The sequence below is a fragment of the Lactuca sativa genome, chromosome 9 (genome assembly GCF_002870075.4).
Source record: "Lactuca sativa cultivar Salinas chromosome 9, Lsat_Salinas_v11, whole genome shotgun sequence".
Taxonomy (NCBI): Eukaryota; Viridiplantae; Streptophyta; class Magnoliopsida; order Asterales; family Asteraceae; genus Lactuca; species Lactuca sativa.
Genome location: NC_056631.2, coordinates 56,337,813 through 56,364,675, shown reverse-complemented (window position 1 = coordinate 56,364,675; position 26,863 = coordinate 56,337,813). Strand labels below are relative to the sequence as shown.

The following is a 26,863-nucleotide window of genomic DNA, read 5'->3' as shown; positions in this document are numbered from 1 at the left end:
CCGGTTTCTCAATAAAACTCCCGGTTTTATTAGAAACGATCGTTTTAGGAAACAAGTTGTTGTCCGATTATCATCAAATCATGTGAGTGTATAGTCACCTTCATCTTACACCTAGATATGAAGTATTTTATATGAAATACGTGCTACGTGTAATTATATTAATTGTTTAACTGAGGTGACTGTTGAGTTGACGTTTTATACAAGTTTTAAACTGTATAAGTAATTTTATCTACAAATATGTTGGGTAGAACATGGGTAGATAGTGATATGTGATAAAATAAAATTGCGGAGAGGCCTCGATGAGTTTTGAGATCTAGTCATCTAGCGGAGTTTGGATGACGACCACGGACTTTCTAGACAGTCCAGTGGGAGACATTAGCAGGCCCACAACCTGTAGATGTTAATGCACTAGGGTGTTCATTCGCTGTACTCCATCCCCCTAATTGTTGCCTTTAGGACACGTATGGCTGAGGAAACCCCTTAGCAGTAGTGTCCATCCCGATGATATTCTTTAGGCTAGGTCCCTGGTGATAAGTGTTTAGGGACATAAAGTGAGGATAACGGGAACGGGTAATCAGGGTTATTGTTGATTGATGAACTTAGTAAGTTTATTATTATTATGGGTTGAAAACCTTATATACTCACCAGGCTCCCAAGCCTGACCCACTCAACTTTTTATGTTACAGGTAGTGGACCCCGAGCATAGTCGGAGGACAATGAGGGATTTTTGGATTATAGGTCAATAGTTGTAAATAACTGTTGAAAGGCTTATAATGTCGTGTTTATGCTTTTGATCTGTATCGGAGCATGGCATCCCGAAGTTTTGATATGAAATGAAACTATACATTTCTTAAAGAAAGTTTTGATAAACGTTTATCATGTTTTGTTGTGGGAACAAATTCCGCAACATCTTTTAAAAAGATTTCTCTGATTTTATTTTAAAAAGCATAAATTAAATTGGTCTTTTCTGGCCGAGAAATTAGGGGATGTGACAGTTGGTATCAGAGCATTAGTTTAAGCGAACTAAGAAATTTTAGAGTTTCTATACTTAAACTTAGAATGCTAAGTGATGATTGTGAGATGAGTGTCTACCATATTTTAGACACGAGCACTAGTTTATTTTAGGGTAGATGCCTAAAATGACCTTATGTGCTAAATGCTATGTGTTTGCCATGTGTGCCATTATTTGTTCAGATCTATGGTCTGTTGCCGACCGAATCTGGAAACCTTATGTGTGTAGGATTCTAAGCGTATGATTACGAGATTAGAACTAACATGTAAACGTTTCGGAGTGATAAGGGAATTTAAATACCTATCGAGGGTAAAGACCTAAATTCACCTTATTCGGTATATAGATTGTAATTGAAAGAACTCGTAGTGGAGTTGCAAATGCAAACGGAAATAGGGATCAACAGCCTCAACCTCAAGTAGTAGCTGCACCTGAGCCAATGACGATGGCTGGGGTACAAGCAATGATGCAGATGATGTTAGATTTCCAGATGGAGGAGACAAGGCGATTACTACAACATCATAGAGAAGTGACTATGATGCCTGTTGAACAGCCCGTATAGAATGAAGGGTAATCAGTAGGAGGGAACTACAGTGGGACTCTTGGTCAAGCCAACCCACCGATAGTTAGACAAAACAACCCGGATGGAGGAGTTGATGGATACGAATGCATATACAAAGATTTCATGGCATCTAACGTTGTGTCTATCTGGAAGTCCGACACCGGTGGAAGTCATGAATTGGATCTCCGAAATGGAGACGATGTTTGAAAGTTGTGAGTGCAGCAACAAACAAAACACCGCACTTGCAATTCCTCTATTAAAGTCTGGTGTGTTGAACTAGTGGAAGTTACTAACTAATTCGATGCCTAAGGGAGAATCTAGTAAGATGTCTTGGGAAGACTTTGTACTACAACTAAAACTGCAATGCTGCTCTGAGCAGGATCTTCTGGAAATTAATAATGAGTTCTAGAATTTAAAGAAGGGAAAGATGAGCGTTACTGAATACGCTGCTAGTTTTACTGAAAAGATGAAGCTTGTTCCTTACCTAGTTCCAACTAACTCTCTAAGATCAACAAGTTCACCCTTGGATTACCAGCGGACTTTGGTCCGATGGTTAAGCAAGCAAACACTTTGAAAGTCGCCATCTGGGCTGCTAAGAACATTGAGGTTCAGATCAGAGAGAAGGGTCTGGAGAGGGCGGAAATTGGTGACAAGAGAAAATTTGAAGGAACTTCAGGTTCCAGCAAGAGAAGCAAATTTTCTAAGTTTAAGAAGTTTGGAGGAGGAGGAGGAGGTGAAGTGAGGTGGTGTGAGAAGTGCAGGGAAAACCACTCAGGGTAATGTAGTGAGGAGGTGACTTCCTTCAAATGTGGAAAGACTGCATATTATGCCAACCTGTGTCCATCCGACAAGAGGGTATGTTTTGAGTGCCATGAAGAAGGGCATGTTTTTAAAGACTATCTGAAGAGAAAGGATGCTGCAAAGCCCAATCTACCACCAAAGTCGAAGGCTAGAGCCTTTCAGATGACACTTGAGGCTGCAAAAGAAGAAGATCAAGTTATAAAGTAGTAATGTGAATAGTAACAAGTGGTTACACCTATTAGAGGCATAGTATAGGGTAAACTTGACCCTTTGTGTAATTGTTTCAAGGAAATAATATAAACCCTGGTTTTGTCATATGATGAATTGAATGACTATGTGAAATTATTGTATGGCGATTTGGAGAACTGCGAGACAATACTTGGGACGATTATGAGTAGGTGTGAATGGTAGTAGAGGCATATACTACCGGAAGCACAGGACTCGTACTTGGATCAGGGAAAGTCACAAGGTTACCAAGGAGCTATTATTTGATTCCGTCTTGTTCTAGTCTGTCGTTACCATCGTTTCAGTAATGACTAAGAAGATGATTTTTATTCCGACCTTAGAGGTCATATTGAATCGAGTCCTACTAAGATGAGCATGTTATGTGGTTCTGAGAACCAAGTTCGATGTAGCATTTGACTTAAGCCCCAAGATTGAAGTAAAAAAATGATTAAAGCGATCAACAGAAGTATCGCACTCATTGTTAAAGAAGTTGATATTTAGGAATGATACATGTTGAACTGTGATTTTATCACATTAGAACATGAAGGAAGGTGCACTACAAGAAAAAAGGTCTTTTACGATGCTCATTGCGCGTCGTAAATGGCTCAGACGACGCGCGAATGCGTGTCAAGGAAGGCCATGTCATAAAGATAGACGACGCGCATTTACGACGCGCATTTACGACACGCATTTACGACGCGCGGTTACGACACACAATGCGTATCAAGGAAGGCCCTGTCATAAAGGAAGACGACACACATTCGCGTGTCGTAACCTTACGACGCGCGTGTTAGTGACACGCAATGCGTATCAAGAAAGCCTCTGTCAAGAAAGGCCATGTCATAAATGAAGATGACACACATTTTTGCGTATCGTAATTTTAAATTAAAACAAAATTATTTATGGATTTACTTATTTTCATATTAAATTTGCATTTTATGTCACATAATGGAAAATAAAATACCATATACAAATAATACAATGCATTGCACAAAAGTTAATGTTATACAAATAATCATTCGAATAGTAGACAAATGTAATACTACAAATAATCATTCCAATAGTAGACAAATGTAAGATTTCAACATTTTTTATATAATTAACTAAATTATTAGCCAAATTTCCTAAAATACCGACATAATTTTCTATGAAGAGCATTAACACTATTCTTTTCCATCAAAAACTTCAAAACCTGCATAATTAATTTAATGTTTAATCAGCTACAGGTCAATAAGGTAGGTTTAAGCAAAAGAGGTTCATAGTAGTAAGATTTTACTTACCACTGTTGTTAATGACATTGAAAGAAGCAGCCCAACAAACACCCCCTCAGAAGGATTATTACTAAATGAAACCACAAACAAAGTTAAAAAGTCAAGTATTTTGTGACAACCCCGGAACCAGGGGCAAGGCTGTTTTTACCCATGGTATGACCTAATACATGATAATAAAGACTTGTTTAACAAAAAGAAAAATGATTTCTCACGTGACATCACTATTAAGAATTGATGAAAAAGGGTACTCCACACTGTATTGCCAACAAGCTTGACACCAACACCTAAAAGCTGGAAAAAACAATAACAGAAATAAAAATAAATGTAAGATTTGAGATAACAGATGCATAATTCACATGTCTACTTTTACCAATTTATTTTATGCAACATATATGTAGCTGACATGAATGAATTATACAACAAGTTAGGAGTAAAATAAGGGATGGTTGCATATTTAGTATGATAAATACAGAGATTTGTGGCATAAGGGTGCATAAATAATAAAAAGCAAAAAGGAAGAGGAAAGTTGACTTACATAATCAGCAAATTTCTGAATTGGTGCTTTTAACATAATACATAAGAGTGGTCCCGAAGGGATAGCTGGCAGCAAAAAATCTCAGGCAAAAAAAATTCCAGGAGAAAACAGTTAGTACCTCAAAAGCAAAGGTTTTATAGGGTTAGGCATGCACCTGCAAGACAGGGACTAAGATTATAAGTGATGTGAATGGGACATAGTAATTAAAGGAATTTTTGTTACCATTGTTCCATGCATAGTGGTTGGGGTAGAGTGTTTTTCCATCACTGTTAACACGGAAGGGTCCATGTTCTTCCATGGCTCCATATCCAAACAACAAGCATCCTAGCCCAGTAGAATACCTTCATTAATAGTGGTTCGATCTTACTCTAAATTTTGGTGCATTTGGATGATGATCTTTAGAATCTCCATTCTGATTCATGAATATTCTAATTAATTTGGTATTGTAGAATGTAGATTGGTATCTGCATTATTAAAGTTCATAGGACTTACTACTGACTCACTTTTCTTTTTTTAATCATTAGCCTTATGCAGCTCTCAAAGCTAGAGAATATCTTGATAAGCCTGCAATACATGAGACAATGGTGAAGGTATGTAGATTATATCTTATATTTCCTACACAAATATAGACAACTGTATTCTGATGTCATTATGCAGGTTAGCGCTTATCTGCTTGGAGAATACAGCCATCTTTTGGCCAGACGACCTGGGTGTAGCCCAAAGGACATTTTTGTCATTATACATGAGAAGCTTCCTACTGTATCGTGAGTATTTCTATTTCTATACATCTATGTTTTCTTTTGTGATCATCATCTATTTTTTTTTTGTTTCTACAGGACTCCAACAATATCCATTCTTCTCTCAACATACGCAAAGATTTTGATGCACTCTCAACCACCAGATCCCGAATTACAAAACCAGATCTGGGCAATATTCAGCAAGTGAGTTTATAATAAATAGGAGCTACACTTTTTTTTGTATATGCAAAATTTGATAATATTTAATTTCACACACATTGACAGATATGAAACATGCATTGATACTGAGATACAACAAAGAGCTGTACAACTATTCATTTTCAATAGCACACTTGCAAAAATTTTAAACTTTTAAAACCCATCTTAGAAGGACTAAAGGTTAGAAAGGAGAAGTAATGAAGCTATGAGTTGAGAAAAGAGTAATCACAGCAAGGTCTCTAAAACAGACCTGCTGTTCAAAATGGATTTACTCCAAAATCTAAAACAGAAACATAGCTTTAACTAAATTTTATAGGAAACTATGATTATTCAGGACTCCAGAACTATAAAGAACTCCTTCTAACTCCAAAGGATGAATTAAATATGAATTTTACAAAAAGGTGTATCACTTCTGTCTCCAACAAGACAGTCAAGTGAGGTTGGCCAATTCTACCCAACTTGTAAGTAGAATTCGTCCATACCAAAATTCAGAGAAGTAAAGGACATACAAATGAAAGTCTCAGAGTTGGAATTGAATGAAAAGCATTTCCCAAGCTCCGGATATAAAATTCACATTGTGGATAATCACAACACTAGTAAAAGCTGGTGACTGCCCACTGATCTGGAGTCTGGATCAATTCTAACCAATTTATAATTGGAAATAACACCCCATCTGCTCCAGATCTTAAATTCATAATATCAGGAACATATAGAAACTTGGAATCACTCTGGATCCTTTTCCAAGCCTTATAAATGATGAAAACAAAATGACATATCAGAACAGACCCGAATCAGACCTAATAGCAAAGATTCCATTCTTGCACATAGATAAAGTCCTTACCAGTGAGGTTAGCCTGCTTAAGAAAGTTAGCCAACTCAATTTGTGAACTTTGGGAACTGGTTTGGGGTCCGTTTGAGTTCTATAGCTCAAGGTATGATTTTTACAATATGACTATAGATCTGATGGAAAACAGAATCATAGGCACCCGTGATTCCGTTTGAGTTCTATAGCTCAAGGTATGATTCAAAGCCCTTTATTTTAAAGACAAAAGATCTCAAATATACATGATATGGTTTCTCACGAAGTGTGATCTTATGCTTGTTTTCTATATATAATCCAAAGAAACACAACCATTAATTTAACCAAAAGAAACTCAACACAATTTAGATATCATGATTTGTTACTTACCCCTTTTCTGTCGGAAGGACGAGGTGCTAATTCCTTCTTGGTGACAACATGCCCTTTATTTAGACCCACAAAGAGTCCTGTGTTTGGCTGTTTTGGAGCCATTGGAACCTGAAAACATAAACATATATTAGCGTAAAGCAACATACACTTCACAACAGTTCATCAACTTAGCCTATGCAGTTTTAATTCAATATGACCTGAAAACCTTACAAGCCTCAGACTACAATCAAAATGTGCAATATATATATTCTTATTAAACATGAAGATGATTACAAGATATAAATGAGTTTATGCGTGCCAATAAGTTTGTAAACACCAGCAAGCTTATAAGCACATGGAAAGCATCTCGGAACTATAAGAAGATGCGGGAAAACTAAAAGTACAATGAGGGAAGAAAAAACAACCTGGGCAAGAAGAATTTGAGACCAAGTAAACTTTAGTTGCTGTACATTTTACTTGCTTCTTGAAAGAAACCCCCAAATTCTTAACTCCACACCGGAGAAATATCACGTGATGTACGTCAACGAGGATGTAAGCCTGAAGTGGGCCCTCAATTCTACAATAACAAAAAGTGTATCTTGTTATATGTAACAATATGATGAAAACAATGTAAAAGGGGTTGAGTATTGAGGTGGTTTAGTAAATACTTTGCTTTCCAGACGAGATTCTATCAACTTCAGCTTCTCATCTAATTTAAACATCATCAGTGTTGGTTCTGTAAGAATAATTTCATGCAAAAAATGTGATAGTCATACTAATTTAAACATCATCATATTTGTTTCTATAAGCATGTGTAACTATTAACTCGAGAGTAACAACACAATATACTACTTGTCTTCATTTTCAGATAAGGTGCAATGGCGTTGCTGTTCAAGGTAATATCCAATATTTTTCCTATTTTTAAAATTACTAAATTACCAATATCACTTATCAGTGTGCATTCTATTCATTACCTATGTTAATGTTACAGGATCCAACAAAGATTTCAACGTATCGTGACAAAAGGTTTCCAGGAACACAATAAGAATATGAACACGCACTCCAAAATTCAACAACCGTATACATTGGCAACATGTCTTTCTACACTACTGAAGAAAAAAATGGGATAAACCTTGTTTAAGTAGAGATTTATCAATTTCTGAATCTAAGAGAAAAATTAATATTAGATCTGGAGGCTGATGAAGTTAAAGCAAAGAAGAACAAGGAAAGTTTTTTTTTGGAGATTGTAATATGGCCTTATGATGTCTTCCAAACAGAACCGAGGCAATTAGCCCAAAAGGGTAACACAGGCTCATGTAACCCACAACTTCATCCAACTCATGCAAGTGGTGCACTTGGATTCATGGGATCTATTAATTGACCTACTTAAAGCTCATTGCATACCTCCCAGAGACTCGTTTATTATCTCTAAATATGATAGACAAACTAAACTTCAAGTCAAGAAACCTGCACAAAAAAGTGAACTTATTTTTATCACAGATTAACACATAAAACCCAATAAACAAAAAGAGAATCAGACCATATAAATTAGATATGAAATAGAACAGATAATGCTTATTAGAGAAAAGGAAGCAAAAGAGAACATTTCAATGAATCTAAAACCTATTTCCACTAACAATTAATCTTAAAAAATGAGAAGCTAGAGAGAACTAGCACATACCAAAGAGAATTTTCAACTGGGGAAGGAGAAAAAGAAAAAACAGAAAAAAAAAAACAGAAACCCTAACCAACCTTGGTCGTTGAGATGATGGTGGAGCTTTTCCCTTGACGCAAAACCCTCCATGGTATCAAGCTCAATCTCTGTAGCCCTACGATCTGCCATGTCCAAATCTCTCTCATCCTCCAGAGAATCGTCCAACCCAACCGACCTTCATAGCCATTTCTATTGATTTCCAACTTGATATCATAAATTATGTTTCGACATGAGAGTGTGGGGAGGTTTCAAGAAGAATAGAGCAGAAGCAACAACGCAAAAGATAACATTAGGTATCGAGGGATAATTGAGTTTGATTAAAAAGGTTATAAAACTCGTAATAAAGGAAGACAAACCTCTGGAACAAATAAAGAAGTAGAGTGTTGATGGTGATTGACCATGGAGTTTCGAGACCTTGACTTTAATGGAGCTACTGTTCTACTTGATATGGAAATCACTCTAAACTGTACCCCTTTGATCAATTTCATGGCCTGGTGACCAAAAAACCTTCGATTTCACTAAGAACCGGAACCCTAGTTCCAACAATAGTCAATTTTTGGTATTTGATTGAGAGAGAGAGAGAGAGAGAGAAGAACGATTGAAAGAAGGTAGAGGAGAGCATGGCGGGGTTTTTAATTTTTTCAGAATTTCATTTCCCCCTTTCCCCCACTATTAAAGGATGGAACGCGCGTTCCATTAAAAAATATAAAGCGACACCCTTAGACGACGCGCATTTTATTATAGGTGCCCTCCGTGTTTTTTTTAGACACTAATTTAAGGGCGCGCAATAATGCGTGTCTTCTATCCTTAAATTTTTTGAAGAGATGACATTTTTCTAATGTCACTCTCCTTTGCGTAACATAGATCAATGAGCGTCGTATTTTGCGCGTCGTAAAAGGCCTTTTTTCTTGTAGTGGTGTAGTTTGTTCCGAATATTGTCCCAAGGAAATCTGAGTCTAAGTAGTGGAGTATACAATGAGAGATCATTATAACATGACCCACCGGTCTGTTACAATAAATGAAGGAAAGTACTTATTCCAAGAAAAAGAAGGAGTCCTCAATAAGGATTTATTTTGTAACTCGAAGGTTACAATTGAAAGTCCTATGGAGATTTGAAGCTTTTTAGGATTAGCTGGATATTATCACTGAATTATCCAAGACTTTTCTTCGATCGCGACTCCATTGACAGCTTTAACCCACAAAGGAGTTGTCTATACTTGGAATGAGATGTATAGGAAGCTTTGAGAAGTTAAAGAAGACGTCGTGTGAAGCACCGACTCTTTCGTCACCTAACGGAGTTGATGACTTCACAGTTTAAAGTGATGCCTCTGAAGTTGGGTTAGGTTGTGTTTTGACCCAAAGAGATAAAGTGATAGTGTGTGCATTGAGGCAATTGAAAGAGCATGAAAAGAACTACCCCACTCATGATCTGGAGTTGGCAGCGGTAGTATTCGCCCTAAAGATAGGGAGGCACTATCTTTATGGTACTAAATGCAAACTTTTCACTGATCATAAGAGTCTTCAATATCTCTTTAATCAGAAGGAATTAAACATGAGGCAACGGCGCTGGCTAGAGTTACTCAAGGACTACGACTGTGAGATACTTTACCACCCTGGTAAAGCAAATGTTAATGCTGATGCTCTTAGTCGGAAGGTGAACCTTGAAAAAAAAAAGGCCAAGAGCGTTGAGAATTGAAGTTGTCTCTAAAAATGTGGAAAGTATAAAGAACGCTCAAGAGGAAGCTTTAGAGAAAAATGACCGGAAGGAGGAACGTTTAAGTAAAACGTTGGTGTTTGATATAAACGGTCAGGGATTGAAGGTATTCAAAGATAGGATTTGGGTACCTAAGACGGGATGAGTAAGAGATCTTCTGATGGAAGAAGCTCACAAGACCATGTACTCGATTCATCCCGGCAGTACGAAAATGTATAGGGACCTAAAACCCTATTACTAGTGGCTAACGATGAAGCTCGATGTTGCTAAGTATGTGGCCGAGTGTGTAACTTGTGCTAGGGTTAAGGCACAACATCAGAAACCGTATGGGAGTTTAGAACCTTTACATCTACCCATGGGTAAATGGGAAGATATCATTATGGATTTTGTGACTAAACTGCCCAGAACAAGCAACGGTTACGACATGAATTGGGTGGTCGTTGATCGCTTCACTAAGAGTACGCATTACATAGCCACTAACGAGAAATGCTCTATGGATAAACTTGCGAAATTCTTATGTGAAGGAAATTGTGAGGTTACAAAGTGTTCCATTAACGATTGTATCTGATTGTGACAATCGTTTTACCTCAAGGTGTTGGAGGAGTCTGTAAGAGGAATTGGGTACCAAGTTGTGTTTGAATACAGCTTACCATCTGCAAACCGATGGTCAGAGCGAACGAACGATTAAAACATTGGAGGATATGCTGAGAGCATGTACCCTAGAATTCCAAGGTAACTGGGATGAACACTTACCACTAGTAGAACTCCCCTATAATAATACTTTCCACTCAAGCGTTAAGATGGCACCTTATCACGCTTTATATGGGGAAAAGTGTCGGATGCCATCATGTTGGCTGGAAGCTAACGAAAAGCAGTTTATGGGACTTGAAATAGTCCATTAGATTGCTGAAAAGTTGTAAGTGATCAGGAAAAAAGATGTTAGCTGCTCAAAAGAGCTATGCTAACAAGAAAATACAATCGATATCATTCGAAGTTGGAGATTCGGTTTCACTTAAAGTCTCGTCATGGAAGGGACTTATAAGATTTGGTAGAAGGGGAAAGTTGAGTCCAAGGTTTATTGGACCATTTAAAGTTCTTTAGAGGATCGAGAATCAAGCTTACAAGCTAGAATGACCGGAAGAAATAGAGAGTATTCATAACACCTTTCATGTGTGTTATTTGAGAAAGTTCACGGGAGGTGTGCCCGTCATAACTACCATTTCTAAATTAAGGTTGGACGAGAACAAGAGGTTAATTGGAGAACCTGACGCAATCGTTAACCGTAAGACTAAGAAGTTGTAACGTAAGATAGTTGATTTAGTGCCTGTACGTTGGAAAGATATAAATGGGCCAAATCCCACCTGGGAAACGGAGAGTGACATAGTGAGTCGCTAACCGTAGTTGTTTGTCGTTGTGTGATTTCAGGGACGGAATCATCCTAAGGGGGAGAGAGTTGTAACGCCCGTGTTTCTAGGCTAGGCATTAATATTGACATAATGGTATATGTTAACCTTTGTAACTCATTTAGAAGAAATGAAAAGGAATTATGTGAATTTTATGTGAATTATGTGTTTTATGCTTAATTATTAGGGTTTAATTAATTAAGAATAAAAATAAGCATCAAAATTAAAGTTGGAGATAAGCCCGATATCTTTACATAATGTTGTAGTGGTTGAAACAAGGATTTCGGGGATATAAAGAATACCAAAATCCGAGTTATAACGAAGAAGTTATGACCTGTCGAAGTTTCGCGACAAAACCAGCATGGTGCTGAATGTCGTCAAAAGTGAGTTTTTGATAAACTACTATTTAGCCTTAGTGATCTAAACAAAAGTCGTAGTATTCGTTAAACCGAGAAGTTCGAGAAAAAGAACGCCCAAATCTGACTTCGTATGAGGAAGTTATTATTTTTCGAAGTTTCAGCTTAACAGTAGACAGCTAAAAACTCGAATTTTAGATCGAGCGATTTTTAGCCAACACAACCTAAACGAGAATTGAAGGTCTCGTCATTAGCAGCACAACGGTAAAAAGTCTGATGAAAACGGACGTCGGATGAAGAAGTTATGAATTTTTAACGGATTTCCTGTCCCGGTCTGTTAAAAATAATAATAAAAAATTTAAAGTCAAAATTATCCAACGAAGTCTAAACGGAAGTTGTAGAGCCTAATTTTAGCTACGCGTGCATATAAAGAACGTCAAAAACGGAGCTCGTATGCGAAAGTTATGGATTTTAGAAGTTTTGGCGCGAAAATCGAGAAAATTCGCATAGTCACGTTTTGCCACGTCACCTTCGCTGAAAGAGTGCCACGTGTCCTGCTGAGTCACTGAGCTGCTGAGTCATGCGAAGCCACACATCGGATCCTGATTCAACTGAGGAGGAGACCCAATCTGAAGCAGCCAGCTCTCCTGCCGAAGCTTCGCCCTACTGCCGCCTAGCCTCCGAGCCTCACACATGGGTCAGGAGTCCGCGGTCCAATCAGCAGCTGCCACCGAGTCCCTCGCACATGCTGCCACCTGTGGACCCCACCACCGAAGCCGACTTCGGACCCTATAAATAAAAGGGGACCTGCGAGCCTTCTCGGGTAGAATTGGATATTTGCCATTTTCACCCCTTTCTTCATCTTTTCTTCACCTTAACCTTCCCCAAAGCTCTGGTATCGATTGTAAACCCCATAATACTCCACGAAGTGCCCGTGAAGCCCGGAAAATTTATCTTTTCGGTTTCGAAGCTCGACTTTTGCAGAGCCCGGTTTCTCAATAAAACTCCCGGTTTTATTAGAAACGATCGTTTTAGGAAACAAGTTGTTGTCCGATTATCATCAAATCATGTGAGTGTATAGTCACCTTCATCTTACACCTAGATATGAAGTATTTTATATGAAATACGTGCTACGTGTAATTATATTAATTGTTTAACTGAGGTGACTGTTGAGTTGACGTTTTATACAAGTTTTAAACTGTATAAGTAATTTTATCTACAAATATGTTGGGTAGAACATGGGTAGATAGTGATATGTGATAAAATAAAATTGCGGAGAGGCCTCGATGAGTTTTGAGATCTAGTCATCTAGCGGAGTTTGGATGACGACCACGGACTTTCTAGACAGTCCAGTGGGAGACATTAGCAGGCCCACAACCTGTAGATGTTAATGCACTAGGGTGTTCATTCGCTGTACTCCATCCCCCTAATTGTTGCCTTTAGGACACGTATGGCTGAGGAAACCCCTTAGCAGTAGTGTCCATCCCGATGATATTCTTTAGGCTAGGTCCCTGGTGATAAGTGTTTAGGGACATAAAGTGAGGATAACGGGAACGGGTAATCAGGGTTATTGTTGATTGATGAACTTAGTAAGTTTATTATTATTATGGGTTGAAAACCTTATATACTCACCAGGCTCCCAAGCCTGACCCACTCAACTTTTTATGTTACAGGTAGTGGACCCCGAGCATAGTCGGAGGACAATGAGGAATTTTTGGATTATAGGCCAGTAGTTGTAAATAACTGTTGAAAGGCTTATAATGTATTGTTTATGCTTTTGATATGTATCGGAACATGGCATCCCGAGGTTTTGATATGAAATGAAACTATACATTTCTTAAAGAAAGTTTTGGTAAACTTTTATCATGTTTTGTTTTGGGGACAATTTCCGCAACATCTTTTAGAAAGATTTCTCTGATTTTATTTTAAAAAGTATAAATTAAATCGGTCTTTTCTTGCTGAGAAATTAGGGGATGTCACACATTCCAACATGAAATTCATATATATATATCCTTGACTAAATACGATTAACACCTCAATCTAAGCTTTTAGATTTGAGATGAAGTATAATTTCCTATCCCTTAATTATAGCAAAACAACTTTTTCCTAATTGAAATCTTTTGTTTTCTATAATTAACATTGCTAACTTGCAACCTTTATCATAATTATCATGCTCCCAGTAACATGATGATTATTAGCATAACACTTATGCTCCCACTAGCTTTGACATGTACTCAGAAATTAGCTGACTTTTTTACCAAAGTTTAGATTTCTGATACTAGATTGTTTTGATAAAACTTTATCAAAATCATACACCTATTTTAGATAGCTCACAAGTGTATCTAAACAATTTTAGAACTATGAAAAGGGATGCCGTAATCATAGTCTCAATTGTTTAGACCTTTTCCACTTCTCACAAGTCCAGGTTAGTGTGTCGGTTAACCACACACGCTCCACTAACGACTTTGAGAATGTAAATATCACAATTGCTATCTAGTTAAAATCTACTTAGTGAAAGTGTTTCCTCACCATCATTTTCATGAATCGGAGAGAAACCCTATGACACTTAGATTTAATGGTGTATGTGTTCTTATCCATGTGAATTGTCAAAATCATAGTCACAAGACAAGGATAATGACAAATCCAAACTCATATGGACTGAACTCGATCTTAATTTCTTGCCACCTGGCAGCTCAAGGGCCTGTCATTGCTTCCAAGTAGCTATGCAAACAATTGAGAACATGTAGAACTCAAATGTATAGCAAACTTAACTGGAATGAGCACAAAAATGTCAACACGATGGGTTATAAACCTCACGTATGTGTTAGTGTTAAACTACATGTTTTTATTCTTGATTAGATCTTGAACTTCTTTTGAGGATCTTTAAGACTCCCCCTGTCCTCTTGACATATAAGACTATCTTGCCAAATATTCAAGAGATAGTGTGGATTCTAATCAAGACAGACACTTAACACAATTAGCCTTAGTTGGTCTTTGTTTTATCCAAAACATCACAACTTACCAATTTCAAATGTACAAGAGTAGAAAACTTTTACTCTTACATTTGACAAGTGTTTTTTAAACCTTCTTTAAGATATGTCACTCAACTTACAGTCTTGGAGTATGACTCTTAGACTTGTTTTGGAATTAAGTATGACTCATCTTCTTGATTTAACCATTCCAACAATTCAAGATTCCTCTTCTTAGCTATCATAATGCACTTAGAGGATGAATTGTGATAAGGTCTCAAAATCAGTAAGATGATCTTAAAACATGATACTAAAGTACTCTTCCATCTTTTCAGATTTGAGAAAATTTTATTCTTCTGCCTAATTTGATTCTTCTTATTTGATCTGTCAAACATTGAAACTTTTCCAATGTCTTAGAATTGTAAGTATAATCATATTTACTAAACCTTAGTAAATCATTACGAATAGTCTTATCCGTCTTTTGTGGTGGACTTTGACAAGTGCACAAGAAAGTGTACTTGATCCCTTACTCCTTCTCTTGATTCACATATACATGTGACCACGGAACTAGTCTTAATTTTCCAAAGTTGAAAATTTTTCGTTCATCACACTCAACACCTTGTATGATTCCAAGTTTCGGTCCAATTGAAACTTGGGTGATGAGAATATTTCCTTATTTGGTAAATTTAGACACTACCACAAATGAAAGAATCAAATTCATATTTCCACTCTTGCTCTTAACAGAATCTTATAAGCGACAAAGATTTTCACAAATGCCATTGTAAGGATATTTTACAATAAATAAAATCAAAAAATTTTCCTTTTATTTTAAAACTTTGCAGAAAAAACTATCCTTATAGTGCAAAAGAACATGAAAACTTTGTTGTTTTCTATTCCTTAGCAATATATCATAACTCCTAAGAAGTAGCTCAAGAATCCGATCTTTAAACTATGCGATAGAAATCCATCTACGCGATCTGATTCAGCATATTCTTTCTTTAAGTTTCTTCACTTTTCTTTGATTCTTCAAACATCAATATGTGATCCAGTCACATCATGTAATAAGAATCTCCAAGTAGGAACTTAATAGAGTTAGACAATGGACTTTACCTGAAGTACAGTCAAACTTATTGACTTTAACATCCTTAGGTAAATTTGGCAGCTTCGCAACCAATGCCCTTTCCTTTTTGGCAATAGAACCATATGGATCCTTTGGGAATGGTACATGGGATAATCTCAGACTTAGCCTTTCTCTTTACCATTTGGTCAACCGAGTTGACTATGGTCGATCCCTTTCAATTGGGAAGAGAATGATTTTTTTGGATTTCCTGTGTCACTATTGTCCCTGTCCATAAAGTTTTGGGAAGTTGATCTCCTAATCAAATTTGCTTTACTAGCCATCCAAATCATTGCTGATTCAGCAGCACCAAGCAAATAGATAAGATCATTAAGGGTCTTGTCATAGTCGGTTTCATAGGATTCCCAAAGGAACTCACTATGTGACTTAGAAAGTGATTGAACCACCAACTTTCTCAAGACGTTGACACTTAACTCTCCCGGCTTGTCAATATGTGACTTCATCTCCAAGATGTGATCACAGCTAGACCTTGCCTTGCCAATAGGGCTTGAGTGACCTTGAACTTGTGGGTTAGGGAGAATAATTGGAGGGGGTGGAGGAAGTCAAATTCCAAGAGATTTGGGAAGATCATAGATGTCTGAACTAGACATCTTTTGGGAGATATTCAAGATAGTTGATTTAAAAGTCCTTAATATAACACCCAATATGAGATATTAAGGCTAGGACCCTACAAACTATTTTATAACTTGGAAGAGGGATGTCGTAATCCAAGCTATAAAATATTTGAAGGTAGGTGAATGACGATTCATCAATTTCCACCAAGATAAACGAAATGTATTATTAGGTTTTAATTGGTTTCGAAACTCCTAGATTCTTTTGAGATTCATTGAACTGGTCAATGGCATGTTTCAATCTCGAGTGTGCCCTTCAGGTTTTGTAACTGGGATGCCGAGGATCACAAAACAAGGTGTGAATAACCATGCAAATATACTTGGTACCCTTAAGTGTTTACCCCTCAATCGATGTGTCGGTTAACCACAAACGCTCCATCGATACTATGATAAACATTAAGTTACTCTTTGCCTACCTTGTTAAATACGAGTTAGTGTGCCGGTTAACCACACACGCTCCACTAACCGACTTAAACAAAGTGCAAAGTGTAATTTCATGGATTAGCACCTTATTCACATTTTCCTAAGTAACTAAGATTGGGTATTTATAAATGGTTTAGTTACTTAGTATTTATCATTAATATTTTTAATGAAGGGAGAATTCTAGTCCTTGTCCTACCCATTCGGCTAACGACCCTCCACCGATCAAGGAAGCGGTAGGTGAGAGTGGACACCCATTAAACTGCCATTTTATAGGCAGTAACCTTATACCCCCCCCCCCCTTATAGACCATCTTCGTGAATGAGGCCTACTAACGGTAAGACTGACTTCTCTTATACATATATAAATATTATTAACTTATAATATTATAAAGTATAAGGGTTGAATTTTAACTCTTTAAAATTCAAAGGGCTTAACTTGGAATTAAAGTATTCATAAGAGAAAATGTTTTCAAATTCCAAAACTTTAGGGCATGTTTTGAAACTATTCAAAACTAATTAATTCCATAACTTATGAGTTTAAAGTAGTTTTAATTAAAACTCTTCAAGTTCTATAACTTGAGGACAAGTTATGGAAGACTTTAAACTAATTAAAAAATTACCCTTTTTTTATATTGTAACTTATGGAACTAATTAAGGTTACACTTTTTTTTATTTATTATTTAATGAAGAGACTCTTGAACCTCCATAACTTGAGGACAAGTTATGGAGTCATAAAACCATTTAATTAGAACTAGACTCTTCATTTTGTAACCTTTGCCAACTTTTATGAGTTTTATGATTCTTAAATGTGACTTTTCATATAACTTGAGGACAAGTTACAAAAACAAACATTGGAATCAACTCTTAGATTAAAATGGATTGAAATCAACTATTTCACACAACTTTTCTATTAATCTAAGAACAAGATAATTCAAATCATCAATCTTCAAGAAATTAGCATGAGCATACAAACTAATAAAAATCTTGAAATTATGACAATTATCTTAGAAATTGGATTAGCATGAACATTACCACATCAAAAACAAGTTCATAAGTCCAAAAACATCTTAGGGTAATGTTCCTAGTTCAATTCTAGCCAAAACAATCGAATATATGCAGTCAGGGGGTCCAACTCGTCGAGTGCACAAACCAACTCGGCAAGTTGGATGCATTTTTCCTTGGACTCGGCGAGTCTGCTGTGCAGACAACATCAAAACTCGATTTTTTCAGCTACTTTTGCAAGTATAACAAGAAAACAAGCCTAGGCTCTGATACCACTGTTGGGTTATGAGCATTCTAACACTCATAAGTATACATGCAACCCTAAATACCTTGGATCTATGTTTTCTCTATTATACATGCAATTATGAACAGCCAAGGTATTATCCTAATCTAGCATACAAAATAATGAATATAACAAGATAGAATACATACCTCTTTGATGCAGAATGTCGTCATGAAGCTTGAGTGCCTAGTGCCTCATTTGTGACACCTCAAATGGTTGACACAACACCAAATACACTTGGAATAACTTGAGAGAAACTTGAACACTCCTAAAATCGGCTAGCCCTTTCTTATTATTCATACTGGCCAATTTTTCCCAAAGAATATGATCTTATATAGTTGCTACAATTAGGGTAAACCCTAATCATCATGGCCTTCCATTTCCTTGGATCCATGGGTTCAAATACACCATGGAGCATCTATGGACCATACTATGGGGTTTAGCCCAACTTGATTATCCATGGAGCATTAGCCCACTATACAAGTATGGATAATTTACACAATCAACCCATATATTTAATTAGTCTTCTTTTGATCACTTAATTAATTCTAGATTAATTATTGATCCATACTAATTAAATAATCCTATTAATATATTAGAACTTATAATATATTAATCAACCTTAAGTGTTATTTCTCTCATTATAGTCTATCCAAGTGAATGATGCCATACAACCCAAATGGACCATGCCGGATCGGGTCAAGTCTTACCAATTATAGTTATGGACTTAGACATTAATCCAACACACTTATCACCCACTAAAACCACCATACACCATCACCACCAACCATTGACCACCCACCCACCACCATTACCTCTCACCTTCACCCATCTCCACCACCCATCACCACCACTTGCCACCGCCACCTGCCATCCACTATAATCACAACCCTACATGTCACCCCCACCACCCTTCACCACCACCACCAAACATCAGTACACACCACCACCACCCGTGATTATGTGTATATAATCACATGTGATTATTTGTATTTAATCACATATGGTTTATATGGACAATATTCTTTTTTTTCCATATAAATCATGTGATTAGATACATATAATCACATGTGATTAGATATATTTAATCAAATGTGATTAGATACATTTAATCATATATGTCATTATTATGTTCTCGATTCAATAATTATTTTTTATCAACTTTAATCATATGTTATTATAAGTATTTAATCACATATAATTAATGTGGACATAAATTTTTTTAATGTTCTTGATTCAATAGTTGTTCTCGTGTATATAATTACAAGTGATTATATATATTTTATTGCATATGATTTATTGAATCAAGAACATGAAAACAATTCTTTTTCACATAAATTGTATGTCATTAATTACACGAAACCAACTGTTGAATTAAAAACTCAAAAGTGAATATTGTCCACATAAATCATATGTGATTTAATAAATATAATCACATGTGGTTATATGTACTTAATCACATATAATTTATGTGGACAAGATTCATTATTTCTTTCTCAATTCAATAGTTGTACTCATGTACTTAATCACATGTGATTATATATATCAAATAACATATGATTTATATTGATAATATTCATTTTCATATTTTTGATTTAATATTTTGTCTTATGTAATTAATCATATGTGATTGTATGTATTAATCACATGTGATTAATGTGGAAAAAGAAAAACTATTTAATCAAAAACGCGAAAATGAATCTTGTGTACAGAAATGATATGTGACTAAATATGCAAGAACATCTATTGAATGAGAATGTGAAAATGAATATTGTCCATATAAATCCTATTTGATTATATATATATATATATATATATATATATATATATATATATATATATATATATATATATATATATAATCTCATGTAATTAAACACACAAGATTAACAACTGAATGAAGAACGCGAAAATGAATATTTTCCACATAAATTCTATGTGATTAGATACATATAATCACATATGATTATATGCATTTAATCACATATGATATATGTGGACAATATTTATCTTTGTGTTTTCGATTCAATAGTTGTTCTTGTGTATATAATCATATGTGATTATATGTACCTAATCACATATGATTTATATAGAGATCATTATTTTTTTTTCCATATAAATCATATGTGATTAGATACATAAAATCATATATGGTTATATGTATTTAATCACATATGATTACAATGGACAAGGAACAATTATTGAATCGAGACTGTGACAATGAATATCACCCACATAAATCATATATGATTGGATACATATAATCATATGTGATTATATGTATTTAATCAGATATAATTTATGCAGACAATATTTATTTTTGCGGTTTCAATTGAATATTTTCTTTTGTGTAATTAATCACATGTGATTATATGTATATAATCACATATGATTTGAGATGGACATGATTCTTTTTTGCCTTCTCGATTCAATAGTTGTGCTTATGTACTTAATAACATACGATTATACATATAATCACATGTGATAAAATACATGAGAACAACTATTAAATCGACAAAGAAAAAATGAATTATGCTCACATAAATCATATGTGATTAGATTTATATAATCACATGTGATTATATGTATTTAATCACATATAATTAATTTGGATAAACATTTGTTTTCGTGTTCTTGGTTCAATATTTGTTATCGTTTATATAATTACATGTGATTGTATATATCTAATGACATATGATTTAAATAACAAGATTAGTTTTTTCCAAATAAAATCATATGTGATTAGAAACATATAATCACATCTGATTAAATCTATTTAATCACATATCGTTAGAGTGGAAAAAAAAAAACTATTGAATTGAGAACGTGAAAATGAATCTTATCCACATAAATCATATGTTACTAGATACACATAATCACATGTTATTAGGGTATCCGTGAACAATAACATAAAACAAGTAATGCCTACATAATAAGTGAGTTAGTATAACTCACCTTCTTGAGCTTGAAAATTAGCACTACAAGAAAAAAGGCCTTTTACGACGCGCAAAATACGACGCTCATTGATCTATGTTACGCAGAGGAGAGTGACATTAGAAAAATGTCATCTCTTCAAAAAATTTAAGGATAGAAGACACGCATTATTGCGCGCCCTTAAATTAGTGTCTAAAAAAAACACGGAGGGCACCTATAATAAAATGCGCGTCGTTTAAGGATGTCGCTTTATATTTTTTAATGGAACGCGCGTTCCATCCTTTAATAGTGGGGGAAAGGGGGAAATGAAATTCTGAAAAAATTAAAAACCCCGTCATGCTCTCCTCTACCTTCTTTCAATCGTTCTTCTCTCTCTCTCTCTCTCTCTCTCTCAATCAAATACCAAAAATCAACTATTGTTGGAACTAGGGTTCCGGTTCTTAGTGAAATTGAAGGTTTTTTGGTCACTAGGCCATGAAATTGATCAAAGGGGTACAGTTTTTGGAACCATGACTATTGTTGGAACTAGGGTTTCAGTTCAAAAACCCTTCATCTACTTCCCTCGATCTTCAGTTCCTCAAGTACTTTCTCAGCCTCTCAATCAATAGAAGAGCTGTATCACAACTACAAATTTAGAGTGATTTCCATATCAAGTAGAACAGTAGCTCCATTAAAGTAAAGGTCTCGAAACTCCATGGTCAATCACCATCAACATTCTACTTCTTTATTTGTTCCAAAGGTTTGTCTTCCTTTATTACGAGTTTTATAACCTTTTTAATCAAACTCGATTAGCCCTCGATACCTAATGTTATCTTTTGCGTTGTTGCTTTTGCTCTGTTCTTCTTGAAACCTCCCCACACTCTCATGTCGAAACATAATTTATGATATCGAGTTGGAAATCAATAGAAATGGCTATGAAGGTCGGTTGGGTTGGACGATTCTCTGGAGGACGAGAAAGATTTGGACATGGCAGATCGTAGGGCTACAGAGATTGAGCTTGATACCATGGAGGGTTTTGCGTCAAGGGAAAAGCTCCACCATCATCTCAACGACCAAGGTTGGTTAGGGTTTCTGTTTTATTTCAATTCCTTCACCATCACCAATGTTACTTTGTGCTTCATCTGATGTACGATTACCTTCTCCTTGTTATGGTGGCAATACTCCTATGGGTTGCTCTGATTCTCCATGGGATAATTTTACCCCTTCTCTTGTTCTAATTAGGGCAATAATGAGAGTATGATGTTAGAGATGGAGTACAACTCTGAGAGTATAAAGGTTGTTTGAGTATAAAATCCCATACCGACTCTCTCTGTTCATGGATAGCTTGAAGTTTATACATCTTTTGTATATTCTCTAAAATCTTGCAGCTAATTTACTTTTCTTATTTTAAACCAAGGATTTGAATGGATAGATGGTTTTATTTTTTTAATTCAAAAATTGGAACTCTTATACTCTGTAATATTTTTTTTCAGCTGATTTGATACAAGAAATTGACAGCAAACTACCTGTTGTACAGCTTGCTCTTGAGCTCACTCACAAGATCTTTGGTTCTTGTCCACCTATGCAAAGTTTTGATCCAGCCAAGATGCTCACAGTAAGATTTTATTTAACTATAACATTGAAGCAATTTTCCCTTTTTCCTATTCCTAAAATGAACTGATGGTATAGTAATTAGGACTACGGGAAGCTTCAAACACTTGATATAACGGTTGCATGCAGGAAATCATCATGTTCTCCTGTTTGCTCGCAAATCCCATTTTGGCTCTGTTTTTTTTAATCAAGTGCTGTTAAAAAATATATATTTTATAAAATGAAAATGCACTTGAAAAATGAAAATGTTTGATGCTTTCAAGAAAAGATACAAACATGTTTGATGCCTTTTGTATTTGCCTTTTCTCCTCGTGAAACCAGGGGCTCACATGTACACACTTCAACTATTCAACACACACTCACATACGTATTTTTATATGTATTTCAACACGTCTTCCCGTTCACACCCTCCAACTGTTTGATTTAATGTCCCAGTGAGTTTTTATTTTCTATCACTTTTATTATTGCTTCTCTCTCTCTCTCAGAAGAAAAAGAAGGGGAGACTCAATTTAGTGTTTTGAATTGAGAAGAAAGAAGAAGATCAATATCTGGATCAAGATGGGTTTTTGTTTCAGTGTTAGATTGAAAATTGAAAGTTCACGTTGTTATAACTTTTATATTTTTGTGATGAATTTTTATATGTTTGTCTAGAAGAACTTATACTTCTCATTTCATTTTCTTATCGATAATCTGTGGATGCATTGTGTAAATATAAAAATAGAACATAATAAAGTTGAATTTCTTCACATTTTTATATTTTTGTGATGTATCCAGCTGCATAAAATTAAGCAGTATAGAGAGTAATATGGTCTTTTTGATTAAAAAAAGGGTGTTATGATCTTTTTGATGTGTTTAAACTTCAACAGGTAAAGTTACATCTACATCAGTACCTCCAAGCTCTTGGACTCCTAGAAGTCAAAGAGAAATCTTACAATTGGGAAATTTAAAGCCTTTTAGCTTCAATGTACTTAAATTGGCTACAAGAAATTTCCGACTCGATAATGTTCTTGGAGAAGGTGGATCTGGGTTGGTTTTCAAAGGATGGATCGATGAACAATCTGTTAAGAGATTAAATCAAGCGATCTTTAAGGTCTTCAAGAATGGCTCGCATGTTCTTATGCATAAGACAAATTCATTCTCGAATCTTCTTTATTTAAATCAATGAATTACAACTCATAATTTATTTTTTTGATCATGTTGCAGGCAAAATTAATTATTTAGGGATGTTAAATCATCTCCCTCTGGAGACACGATATTGAACTTTGGATCAAAGACATCAATATCGTGAACAACCCTGTAGAGCCCATCCCTGGGAGAATGAAAGGTGAATGACTCTCATATTGTACCACATTATTCTTCTTGAAATGAAATTTATAAACAAAATAAGATGATGTGGATTTATTGACATCTAGCAGACCATAAAAACTTACGACATTTACATTCCTGCAATTTCTTGGTATGTGCTGGTGATGATAAAATTTGCATTGTTCATGGCTAGGTCAGTAGGAAATTGACAGTGATACTTTTCATCAAATTTCTTCCAATACAAGTCTGAATCTGGGTACTTTGTTTTCTCAACACATTGTGATAATTTGAAGGGTTATTATTATTATTATTATTGTTATTATTATTATTATTATTATTATTATTATTATTATTATTATTATTATTATTATTATTATTATTTATGTTTCTTACCTGAGTTACTGCCATTTTGTAAGACAACAAAGAGGCAACAAGGTTTCCATCACTGTAATTTCAAATTATAAGACCAGGAGTATCATGTAACGCGGGTGACCCCTAGCAACCATAACCTGCATTTCTCCTCTGAAATCACTTGACTCGTCCTTATTTGCAAATTTCTATTCTTGGCAACAACAGTTGGCTTCTTCATATCATGCTTCCGAAATTACACCTGCATAATCCTTGGCAGCTAGTAATAACTTAACATTTAGTACTTTGACCTGAAAATTTAAATAGAATTTGTGAGCGGGATGAATATAAAGAAATTTTGAAAATTAAAGGGCTTTATACTTGAAGTAATTGTGAACTAAACGCCCAACTTCAAATCATCAAAATTATTTATAAGATGATCACAGCCTGTTGGTATATGAGTTTTTTCAACTTGTTTTTGTCCTCTCCGTAGGCTCCTTTTTATACTTTTGTAAACTTGTTTTTTTTTTTTATTAAAAACTTTCCTAACATATTATTTATTTTTACGTGAAGGAGTTTGGATTGGGAATTGTTACTTAAACTATCAATGAAAATAATGAAGCTTCAAGTTTCCTTTTAAGGTTTTGTATTACATTTTTTTAGGTTTGTGTTATTATATACAAATTGTTCTACTCAATAAACAAGATGTTTGCCTAAAAGAAAGAGAAACATTTGGGAAGGTCTATGGAAGCTCAAAACAGGCTGATCAGGCTGTTGTAAGTCCCCTGTATTTTACGGTTCCTTTGATAGATTCATTCATATAAATCAAACAAAAGCCCTTTGTTACATTGTTTCTGATTTGCAACTGACAGAAGCATTTGGGAAGTTCTATGGAAACTCAAAACAAGGAACCAGCAATGATAAATCTCATGGTGGTGTTCATGAGAACTGCATCAAGTATATATCACCATTCTTACTTTTTTTCTAATTTAATTTATTATTCTTAATGTTAATGTTGTGAAGGCATAATGACATATATATAGGTTCCACTTCAAGTTTTGGTTCGAAGACAAATAGCTCGGTTGTTGGATCATTGTCTTCAATGTGTTAGACTTGTATACAATGAATAAGTAAAGGTATTATCTTTTTTTCTTTTTCTTTTTCTTTTTTTATAATTCAGAATAAATAAATATTTGGGAAATATTTCAGATCACCCATAGTTGTCTAGTGCATGAACTACAATAGTTTCCTGTTCTTAAGATGCATATTAATGACATTGCTGGGAGTTTTTTGTTTGAAGGTCTTCAACCTTCACAAACAATGATTGGACACTTACTAGAAATCGAGGTATTAGACCAAAGTACTTCAATTGCGATTTTTATACATACATGTTCCTGTTTATTAAACCAAAGTATTTATGGTGTCAGGTTACTTCAATAAAAACTTGTAGTTGGTATTCACCATTGACTATTGATTGACTTACTTTTTTCTGTTTGATGCAGAGTCAATTGGTAGGGAAATTGTTAATTTTTCAAAGTAAAACAAAGGGTTGATTGAACGAGAGAAAAGAAAACACCAACACTCCATGGCTAATAAGAATAAAAAAGATAAAGATATGAGGAAAAAAGGTAAAACAAACTCGTATGTATGAATATGATTTGTATGGTAATTAAATTTATAGTGTATGTATGTTTTGGTTTGCATGCAGTCTTTGTTTGGCAGCTTGGACAAACTTTGTAGCACCTGATCGTCCATGCCACTCTTGGTAAAACAAATTTATAGTGTACTTCTTCCAATTCATGTTAGTAATTTCTCATTATGATGTGTTGTTTCTTGTGCATTTTTATTTTTAGGAGGTATTTTACTTTCTTTAATATTTAAAGTTAGAGGACATGAGTATCGGCACATCATGGAACATTTAGGTTAGTTGTTGTTTTTCCTCTTGGTGATCCATCAATGAAGTGGCCAACATCATGTAATAACATTTTAAGGGAAGATGTATGTATATGTTTTTTTTAATGAATAATGTAATCATATGTATGAATATAAAATACAGTTTGTTATTTGTATGACAAAAAAATTTATGTAATGGATAATATTTTTTATAAATGGTATTTTATTTTCTTGTTATGAGACATTAAATGCAAATTTAATTTAAAAATTAATAAATATATAAATATATTTTTTTTAGAACATTTAAAATTATGATACGCAAAAATGTGTGTCATCTTCATTTATGACATGGCCTTTCTTGACAAGGGCTTCCTTGATACGCATTGCGTGTCATAAACACGCGCGTCGTAAGGTTACGACACGCAAATGCGTGTCGTCTTCATTTATGATAGAGCCTTCCTTGATACGCATTGCGTGTCATAACCGCGCGTCGTAAATGCGCGTCATAAATGAGCGTCGTAAATGCGCGTCGTCTATAGATGACGCGCAAAAGCGCGTCGTCTCTCTTTATGACAGGGCCTTCCTTGACGCGCATTTGCGCGTCGTCTGAGCGTTTTACGACGCGCAATGAGCGTCGTAAAAGGCCTTTTTTCT

At 35.1% G+C, this 26,863-nt stretch overlaps 1 protein-coding gene across 1 annotated transcript; it reads left to right on the top strand.

The window, feature by feature from the left end:
• Window positions 1–4,902: 4,902 nt before the first annotated feature.
• Window positions 4,903–5,516, top strand: LOC111883730 (AP-2 complex subunit alpha-2). The gene is made up of 4 exons (XM_052767691.1): window positions 4,903–4,993; window positions 5,061–5,167; window positions 5,240–5,344; window positions 5,426–5,516. Exons 1-4 carry the CDS (start codon window positions 4,985–4,987, stop codon window positions 5,514–5,516), a joined length of 312 nt encoding a protein of 103 aa, XP_052623651.1. The 5' UTR covers window positions 4,903–4,984.
• The last annotated feature ends 21,347 nt before the right edge of the window (window positions 5,517–26,863 follow it).